Raw genomic sequence first — 10,352 nt, forward strand, 5'->3', positions numbered from 1 at the left:
GCCAGCCACTGCCGCCACCGACCGCCCGCGACTGAGCGGGGCCGCGGGCTGACGTCAGGCAGAGGAGGAGGAGGAGGAAGGCTCGGTGCCTGCCCACCGCCCGCGGCCCCTTACCACCCCCCAGCGGCAGCCGGCCGGGCGCCGCCGCGCCGAGCCCTACAGCGTGGGGTGCGGACTCCGGCCCCGCTCGGCCCCCGCGGGCAGCTCCCCGGCTCACCCCGACGGCCTCTAACTCTGACCTCTAGCAAATACTTCTCCACGCCTCGGCAGGGGCCGGTTCGCAGGCATTTGGAGCTCTGCTGGAGGGGCTCATTCCAGCTTTGCTCTCAGCCCTACAGCCTGCCAGGTCCTGCCTGCCCGGGCTTGCGCAGGCTGCTGGAGCAGGCTGCTGAGTGCTCCAGGTGGAAATCACTTGCAGAGCCGGAGGAGGGGGCAGAGGTGTAGGGTCAGTCCTGTCTCCACACCGTTTGGGGAATGGAAGCAAAAGGGACAGTCCCTGAGATCAGGCATCAGCGGATCTGGCTGGCATTGCTTCAGGGCAGAACTCTGCTGCTCAGTCCTGCAGTGTCCCAAAGCCCAACCACAGCTTCTGTGTTGCCTTTTAACAGGTGGACTCACAACTGGGCCAAGCCCAGGGGTTTTCAGAGGCACCTACAAAACACCTCTCTGTGGGAACAGAGAGAACACAAGGGTGGTGCTGTCCCAGGCAGCTCACCAAGCTCTGCTACGTTTGTACCCCAGGGCCCAACTGTGCCTCAGTGTCCTTGCATGCAGTGTCCCCAGCCCCTCCAGGAGGGTCTCTGCAGAGCCTCCTCCCTGTTCCCGAGGCACGGCCCCAGCCACGGCTCAAGCCCCGACCAGGGAAAGCTGTTAGTCGTGGCTGGGGTGGTGCTCCCGGCCTGAGGGCTCTCAGGGCTGCACAAGGCTGCTATTATCCAGGGGTAATCATCCAGCCCCTCCTGAGACAGGCCACTGCACAGGCCTGGGGGAGCACCACAAATCTCCTGAGCTGCTGTGGGTTGCCCACAACCAACCATGCAGGACACCTGGGTCCAGTGTCCCTGTCACATCACAGCCAGGTTCTGCATCTCACTTTCCCCTCAGAGCCAGAGAGGCTGTGTAGGAAGAGAAAGCACTGAAGTTGTCTTCTCCTCCAAAGCCACCCTTCTGCCTCCCACACTCTCTTCCCCTTCACACAGGGCTCCCAAAGCTCATTGACTCTTATTGTCCCCACCTGAGGACAGGCTCCAGCATCTTCCAGAAGCAGCAAGAGAGGTCTCCTCCAGCTCTCAGCCCAAGGGCTCCTGAACCTTTGCAGATCCTTTGCTCTCCTCTGTTTGCCTTTCCTGCAGCATGAGCTACTGTCCAGGCTCTGGGCACCACAGACTGCATCTCCTCAACAACCCTGAGCCACTCTGGGACCCAGCTGCATGTTCCCCCGGGCCACAACATTCCTCCTGAGCATCCTCAAGCACTCCTCATACCACCAGCCCTGTGCTGGCCCCCAGCCCCAGCCCGGCTCCCCTGCGGGTGCCATGCAGTGGCCCTTCCCATGCCTCCTCCTGCCTGGTCCGCATGCCTGGCCAGCCCCTCCACACTTTCCCAGCCAAGCAGTCTTGATGATTCATCGGAAATGATTAAATACTTTCCCCACGAGATTAGTTGCTTAAAATGGCAGTGCTGGGCAGTGATAAGGCTCAGAGCCCTCACGTTGCTGGTGCTGAGAGGAGGCCTCCTCCTCCCAGGCAGTGCATTCACTGGGAGGAACAAGTGTGAGGGAGCTGTGCCATCACGCACAGGCTGCTTGCAAGCTGCTGTCCGGCCTCACGACTGCGGTGTGGGGATGCTCTCGCAGCCAGCACTGGCAGGATTTTCCTGTCTGCACCCACCATGAGTCCTTGGAGACCCCTTGACACGCTGCTCACACTTTCCTCTCCCTCCAAAGGGCAGGATACAGCACACAGGAGCCTTAGGCTCTGCTCCCCATGGAGGAGGGAAGAGATGATCCATCTTGCACAAAATGCCACAATTAAACCCTGCAAACATCACCTTGTGAGGGAAGAGGGCTCAAGGTGTTCCACTTTCCCATGGGAAAACATCCAAGTCAAACAAACAAGCAGGACAGTCCAGATGCCACACTACTGGTGCTGTTTGTTCTGCTGCTAACTTTTATTCCCTGTTAAAAATAAAGAAAAAATGTTGCTAATAAAACCTCTGCAGAAAATTCCCAGCAGTTGGAAAGGGCAGTGGCCCTCTCTGGAGAAAAGAGGCTGGCCAACTGCTGTGGCAAGGGAGATGCCACCCTGAAACAACCTCTTGCTGTTAGTGCAGTGGACATGCCTCCAGTTTCTCAGGCTTCTGCTGTACAGAACCATTTGGTTTTGAAGAAAACTTTATTTATTTATATATATATTTTTGCCCCTACCAAGCTAACAGCTGGAGAAGATGGGCAGAATTTAAAAGCGAGGCCCTGCTGCCCTCACAGCCGGCATGAAATCACCCCTGCCGCGCTGTGTGTGGCACCCAGGGGGCCTGGGATCTCCACGTGGGGATCACAACAGGCTGGCCACCTTCAGCTTCCCTTTATGCCACTTTGTCTCACGCCTTCTTATTTATTTGCTTGCTTAATGGATTTGACTTCAGCCCCCATCCCCTGCTATGCAAACAAACAGTGTGGATTAGGCTCCCCTGTCACAGTCCCACACACACAGCTGGGGTGGGAAGGTCAGGAGCAGCTCTTGCTCTCTCTGGCAGCCAAAGGAATATGGCTGCTGGGGCTACCATGGCTCACCACACTCTCCTCCTTGCATCCTGCTGCCACTTCTTGGGTGAGAGGTTGTTCCCATGCAGGTGGGAGCCACAGGTCTTGCTGGCCACTGGCAGAGCTGCTGGACAGCTGTTCCTCTCTGCTGGAAACCTGGGGACTGCAGGATGGCTCATGGGCACAGCCTGCCCAGGGCAGGGCTGATTCCCCTGCTGATGTCTGAGCATGGCAGGCTGCAGGCACAGTCTGTAAGGGTGTAATTGTATTTGCCTTTCTCCTCTGACTCCCACTGAGCCTGGCTCTCTGTAGCCAGAAGGGAGCAACATCCACTGTGCAGAGTCACAGGGGCTGAGCACAGGCTGTACTCCAGCACCCACCTCAGCTCCTTCCACCTTTCCCCGACCTCCCAGCTTGTCTGCATCCTGTCGGTGCTGCTGGAAGGATCTGGCCCCAGTGCAGGCTGTGCGAGCAGCCAGTACTCTGCTCTCCCACTGTGCATGCCCTGACCTGCTGTTCAGCATGTCCCATGTGGGGACAGGGAGTTCCATGCCTTCCCCAGCTCCTGCAGTCCTCTACCATGACAACAGAGCCCAGACCAGCCCGAGCAGCAGGCTCAGGAAAGGTCTGTGGGGTGCTCAGGGTGCTCTGTGCCCAGGTACCTCCAGCAAATTCCCCTGCCAGTGCCAGTAAGTGATGAGCTGTGGGCTGGCACTGGCTTCCCACACGGTTCCAGGGCGGCTGAGCAGCAGCCATGCAGGGCGGCTGCCAGCACCGTGTCTGCCCAGGCCTGCACCTCCTCACGCAACAGCAGCAAGGCCGAAAGGGGCCCTGCTCCCCAGGGAACGGATGGGATGCAGGCCAGCACCACACTTTCCCACACCGCCTGGGAGCAGCCCGCCACTTCCCCACTGCTGGGGCAGAAGCCCCTGGGGCACCTTCCTGCCAGCCCCTGGTGCCACACTCAGGGGTGCTTTAGGGCTCACAAAATGTACTGCAGCCCTGCCTGACCTCTGGCCCTGGGTGGAAGACCACAAGAGATGGCATATCAGATGTGTCATGAGGCAAAAATGCCTTAGGATGCCTCCATACCAACTCTGTCCACCTCTGGGAGCCCTCTTCCATGCCCCTGCCCTGCAGCTCAGGGAAATGTCTTTTTTCCACCCCCCTCTTCCTCGGCTGGGCTCCCAGCGGCTTCTTTGTCTCTCCCCTCTCCTTCCTCTCATCTTCTGCAGAGCCTTTATGTGGGGATTATTAACCATGGCTACAGAGCCTTTGTTTAGGGGGGGCCGGGAACAGGAACGGGGCAAGGGGCTGGGCGGAGAGAGGAAGGAAGGACGTGAAGGGAAGGGGGGAAGGAAGGTGACATCTGGATTTCTGTGCCGGAGGAGCAGGATCTGCTGGGGCAGCTGCACAGAGACAGCCAAGGACTTGGCGGATGCAGAGCAGTGGCAAAGCCCTAAAAAGGAGCCAGGCTGGTTAGAGTCACCCAGCCCTATGTCAGCCAAAGTACAGCCCCCTGGCATCCACCCTGGTGATGCTGCTGCTTTGAGAGGACAGACCCAGGAGCCCCCTGCACTCCAGCCCCCCTGCAATGGCTGCTTTGTGGCGTGCAAGCGACGTGGGCTCAGCCACGCTCCACAGGGAGCAGCACAGGGGTGGTGAGGAAGCCTGTGGAGCTGTGCAGCCCTCCTCTTGTGCCCTGCCCTGGGGTCTGACCCTCGCCCTGTACAGGTCGATGGACAAGGACAGCTAGGGGAGTGAGTGCTCCTGGGGAAACCTTAGCCAGCTGATAGCCACCACCAAGGAACAGGGGGAAGGAGCCCTCTGCCCAGGGCTCATCTGTCACTCCACATCCCAGGCGTGCAGGCTCCCCAGTGCCTGGAGCAGGTGCTGCTCTGGGACAGTGAGCAAAGAGCCACATGCTGCCCTCTTGCTCACACGGGCACGGCCGCTGGTACATGCCCCACGCTCCTGTACCAGCCCCAGTGCACTGCCACCTTGGTGCAAGGGGCTGGGGCCTGATGGGGCAGCAAGGGCAAGCTGGGAGCCCATGGATGGCTATTTATAAACCAGCCTTTTCCTTTGGAAGATTTCCGAGATCATCTCCCTCAGCAGCGGCCGGAAAAAGGCCTCATTGTCTGAGCGCCAGATGGGCCGGGGCCGGGCGCTCGCCCACACAATGGGGGTGGATTTTGCACCCAGCTGCTGGGGGTCCGGCAACAGCAGCTGCCACCAGCACCCATGGCCTGGGCTGCTGTGCCCACTCTTGTGCCACGGCTCCCCAGGGACATGGGGAGGAGGGATGCCCCTGTCCTGTGCTCCCTGGCACCCAGCTGTCTGGTCCTGCTGTGGCGCCAGTGAGCAGCCAAGGAAGGGAGGGGAAGCCAGCGTGGGGGTACAGCATCATCTCCTGTACTTGCCTGTGGCCCCAGGTGGTGAATTCTTCATCCTGGCTTTGTCTGCAGAGCTTGGGGGTCCCCCAGGACAGCTCATTAGGATCGACTGGAAGGAAGCATAATGAGAAATTAGCCCCAGGCAGGCAGTGATGCCAGCCCCAGCTTTTGGGGAGTGCTTCTCACACCCATGGATTGTGGAGGATCCCCTTGGAGGGCTTTGGGGAAGGCTCCCCACCACTGCAAGGGCACATGGAGTAAGAGTGAGAACAGATCAGGGCTGCTCGGGAGCATGCAGCAAGCAGAGCACAGTCCCCATGCCACCTCCTCACGCCCCGCACCATGCTTGGCCCCACAGCATCAGTGACATGCAGGAGCACCAGGGCCCAAGGGAACTGTGGGGCCGGCAGGGATTTCTCCTTGCAGGACTTTCCCATGGAAGAGGACTTGCTTTTCCCAGGGCTGTCTGGCCAGGCTCCAGGAGGAGAGAGCTATCCCAGATCCCTTAGTGGAGAGCCACAGCCCTCCAGAACCACGGTGGGCAGGCTTCGTGCTCCCACCGGTCTGCTGGGCGAGGAAAGCAGAGACAGTGCCTGCTGCTGGGAGCAGTGTGGGACACGGGCACCCTCCAGCTCCCAAACCTAACTGCAGGCTCTCCCTGGCAGCCCCAGACGTGCGGCGTGCAGGGTGGATCCTGCTCTGTGTTCCTAGTCAGCTCAAAAGCCTGCGGTGGGGGACACCATCACCTGTCCCTGCGAGGTGAGGTGAAGGCCAGAGGAAGAGGGAGCCATGCCGGGCTGGAGCTGAGCCCAAGTGGGGACAGGGGATTTTCCTGGAACGGATGCAGCAGAATGAGCTATTGTTCCAGCCTGGCCTGCAAGCACGGGGCTGCAGCCAGCCGCTGCCACACTGAGGCATCTGCCCCGGCCCTTGGCAAGGGCATCTTGAGGGGACCTGAGGTAAGGCTGCTGGCAGTGCCAGGATTCTGTTGGCTGGCTTCTCCCAAGCACCAGGGCTGCCACATGGCCAGGGGTCCAAAGGCAGGAGCACCCAGGGGATGGGCCCAGCTGCCTAGCCAACTATGATCATGCTGGGAGCACTGGCACAATGCCAGCAGGACCCACACCCCAGCAGCACACTCCCTGCCTCAGGGCAGCTCCAGGGCTGAACACACCCATGCAGCAAGGGCTTAGGAAGGCAGGGGAAGATGCTGGGGCTGTGTAAGCTGCATGTCCCCCTGCAGAGACAGGCCTGGAGGGAGCCATGGTGGTCCCCAGCACCATCTTGCAAATGCAGGCTGTGATGCCAGCTCTTTGTCTGCCTCATTTTTCCCATTCCTCTGCCACCCACAGCCTGTTCCCAGCCAGTCTGCTGGGACCTGCCCAGCGTGCGATGCAAGGCAGCTCCAACACTGCTAGCCTGGCACCAGGCACAGCCTGGACCCAGGGCATAAGATCCTGATTCCCCCTCAAGCACATTGGGTTCTAGAATACTCCTCAAGCACCATGGCACCTGGCCCCAGGGTTGCTCCCTTCCCTCTTCTGCTTCCAGCTAAAAGCTGCAAGGATGAGGGCCAAGGCAGCTTCTCTGGCTGCTCTGTTTCTCCAAAGTGCAGGGCACTGCCCGGCTGTGGTGAGCTCAGCACCAGGAAGGCAGCTCAGAGGCATGATGCAGCAGCAGCCCTGTGGTCAGGCTCAGTGCCAGCATAGCTGGTGAGATGCACAGCCCCTGGCTGGCAATGGGTCTCCAGGCAGGGCTGCACAGACATCCCAGGCTCCTGCACTCTCAGGATGGGTTATGGCAGCCCTAGTTAACACCAGTGCAGCCTGGTTTACCACAGACCTACTCTGTCTACTCTGTGCCAAATGAGCACTGAGAGGCCGACAAGGAGAGGGAGGTTTGCAAGCAGGGCTCATCCTGTCCTGCTGCTGACAGCTGCCACAAGCACAGCTGGGAACACAGTGGCTTTGTGCCTGGACCTTCGGCAAGTGCTGGGACAGCTGGAGGGGATCCTGGGGATCCTGGCCATGGCCCAGCTACCAAGCACCCTGGGGGGGACCTCTGTCCCACCCCCACAAGGCTCCAGGATGGCATTTTCCACCCCTGCACCCAAGCCTTGCAATGCCCCCACTGGACACCCCACTTGATTCTGCTCCAGCTGAAGAGATAGTCCAATCTGAACTGATCCTGAGTGCTCCCAGTGCCTTGCTCCCTCCATGCCCCATGGCACAGGGGGACACAAGTCCCTCTGTCCAGCAGATCTGGATGCTGTGGAGCTGGACATCATACAGCAGAGGAAAGCAGGCACAGGCTGTCCTCTGGAATATGGAATATGTGCCCACTGGAATATGGAGAAATGATGCAGAACCCTGCTAGGGAGCTGTGATTTCTAAACCGTGCATGCCCTGCATCTCTCTGGCCCTGCAGCAAGGAGCCTGCTAGAGCAAGGGGGCGAGGCAGGTGCATGACCAGAGGCAGCGCATGAGTGGAGCATGCACAGCCTTTGGCTCAGCTCTTATTTTCCTCCTCCTGTCTGGTGAAGTAATGAGAAAGCCAAACATTACCATAAATGCTGAAAGCATTTGTGTCTGTCACGTGGGCACGGGTGCACGTGCTGCTGGGGGGGTTCCAGGCACCCACAGTCAGGGAACCCACATCTAAAATCATCCAGTCAGGGAGGAGATGGGCTGGCAGGGAGACAGCCAGCAGAACAGACCCCAGGCAGGGACGGACAGACAGATAGAGGCAGATCTGCCATCCCGGCAGTCCAGGCAGTGCTGTGTCTCAAGGGCATGCCCCCTGTCCCAGCTCCTGCCCCGGATCAGAGTGTTTCAAGGACAACATACAGGAGAGGAGGCAGGCAGCTGCAGGAAGGGGACACCAGAGCCCTGCTCCCTCAGCATTCCTCCCTTCCTGCCCAGGGGTGCAGTGCTGCTCTCCTTGGCCTCATGCTAGCTGGTGCCTCCTTGGGCTGCAGATGACTTTCCCATGGGTCATCCACTCTGCTCGCTTTCCCCTTCCTTAAAAAGCCTTGGGTTGGACTTTCCTGAACTTGTTATCACACCACAGGGCAGCAAGGCTGGACCATCTCCTGGGACACAACAGAGGCAAGGTCAGAAACACTGGCAGCCCCACACCCTGTCCAGGAGCCAAGAGGAGCTGCTCTAGGGCTGTAACCTTGGTCCAGGACAAGGCCATGGATTTATTCTGGGACCTCCTACAGGAAACTTCTTGGTGGGGTGAGAGCAGCACAGCCCTGTGCTGACCCGGTCGCAAACGCTTCCTCCCCAGGGCACCTGCTAGCGAGTGCAAACATTCCCCTGCCAGGGCTGAGGTCGCCACAAACTCATCACGTTTGCGGCCCCAGGGTGGGTGCCCCCCGCGCTGCGAGGGGATCACTTTCACGCCCTGTACCGGCCACCCTCGCCCTGAGACACCTGCCCCGCCGGAAGCGAACCGAATGCCGCTGGCCCTTTAAACGCGAGCAGGAGGCGGGCCCGTCCCACAGGATTCGCCAATCACAGTGCCCCACCAGGCCGCTCCCCCGCCGCGTCCTGCGAACCACCCAATGGGCGGCGGGGAGAGGAGCAGCCCTGGCCGCCGATTGGCTCGGCGTCGCGCGGCAGCCCGAACCAAGATGGCGGCGCCCAGCACCTAGGGGCCCCGAGCGGGCCGCGGCTAACGGCGCCTTTCGGGCCCCGGCGGGGCTCCTGGCCGCCGCCCGCAGCCCAGACCCGGCCGCCATGGACCTACTGTTTGTGCTGCTCCGTGGGCTGCGGATGGCCCTGGACCTGCTAGTGCTGTTGCTGGATGTGAACTTCTTCCTCGTGTCGTCGCTGGTGTCGGCGCTGCTGTGGCTGCTCGCCGCGGCCTGCAGCCTCCCTGCCGCCACCGCCGCCGGCGCCCTGGCCTGCTGGGACGGGCTGCTCCTCTCGCTGCTTTCCCTGGCCCGGGCGGCCGGCTCCCTGGCGCTGGGCGCTGCGCAGGGGCTGGCCGGCCTGTTGCGCGGCTGCTGCTGCGGCGGCCTGGAGGGGCTCAAAGTGGCCGGGCACCTCCTGTCGCACCTGGCGCTGCGAGGCAGGGAGCTGCTGCACCGCGAGCTCTGCGGGCTGCTGGGCTGCGGCCAGGCCCTGGCCAGGCAGGTCGGAGAGGGCCTGGCGATCGGCACCAGTCTGCTGGCTTACCTCATCAACAGCCTCGTCAACGTGTGCCTCATCGGCACGCAGAACCTCTTCACCCTGGTCGCAGCCCTGTGGGACTCGGTCGCCAGCCCCTTCCTCAGAGTCACAGACCTGCTGGCTGCGTTCCTCGCCCACGTCTCCAGCGGTGCCATCGCTGTGTCCATCCTGCTGTGGTCACCTTGCCAGCTGGCCTTCGAGCTCCTGGCCTCCATTGCCGAGCTCTTCATCAGCATCTTCTTTGTGAATATTTACGGCCTGGGCTTGCTCCTCTTGATCATTGTGGTCAGCAGCTTTGTCTTCAACCCTGGACTGCTGTGGACGCTGGCAGGCTACATGCTGAGCTACTTCAACACTCTGCCTTCCTACCACCGCCTGCAGAGGGATGTGTGGCGTCTCTATCAGGTGGCAGTCCTGACGCTGGGCATGGCCATGACCTCGCAGGCTTGGCGCAGGTTGGTGGACTGGAGTCTGCAGGTGACCGACTGGAGCCTGCAGGTGACCAACTGGAGCCGGGGAGGCAGAACCACAAACCAGGAAAGCAACCAGCGAGGGGCACCTGTGCTGGCACCCAGACCTGCTGCCCCCAGCAGGCTGGCACTGGCAGGGATTGGCCAGCTGCCAGCTGAGCATGAGGACCCTCTGGATGCTGAGCAGGTGCCACAAGCACGTCCTGCTTTGAGCCGAAGTGCCATGGCAGGACAGCGTCTCCAGCTGCCCAGGGAGGAGCCAAACACCTCCAGGGGGAAAGGTCCAGGGAGGCAGCAGCTGAATGCAGCAGCTGCGGATGCTGAGGGCACTCCGGATAACGACCCCTGGATGCTCCTGAAGGAACAAGAGGAACGTAAGAAATGTGTCATCTGTCAAGACCAAACCAAGACAGTCCTGCTTCTGCCCTGCAGGCACCTGTGCCTGTGCCAGGAGTGCACAGAAGTCCTTCTGCAGCAGGCCATCTACCAGCGCAACTGTCCCCTGTGCCGCCAGATGATCCTCCAGACACTCAATGTCTATTTGTGA

The 10,352-nt window shown here is 60.8% G+C and overlaps 1 protein-coding gene across 1 annotated transcript; it reads left to right on the forward strand.

Annotated features, from left to right (window-relative positions):
- The first annotated feature begins 8,900 nt into the window (after positions 1-8,900).
- RNF26 (ring finger protein 26) lies at positions 8,901-10,352 on the forward strand. The gene has a single exon (XM_054395712.1). It carries the CDS (start codon positions 8,901-8,903, stop codon positions 10,350-10,352), a length of 1,452 nt encoding a protein of 483 aa, XP_054251687.1.

This window comes from Indicator indicator, chromosome 34, assembly GCF_027791375.1.
Source record: "Indicator indicator isolate 239-I01 chromosome 34, UM_Iind_1.1, whole genome shotgun sequence".
Taxonomy (NCBI): Eukaryota; Metazoa; Chordata; class Aves; order Piciformes; family Indicatoridae; genus Indicator; species Indicator indicator.

What these genes read in the sequence shown, in the direction of transcription:
- RNF26 (XM_054395712.1), top strand. Translation starts at nt 8,901, where the DNA reads ATGGACCTACTGTTTGTGCTGCTCCGTGGGCTGCGGATGGCCCTGGAC.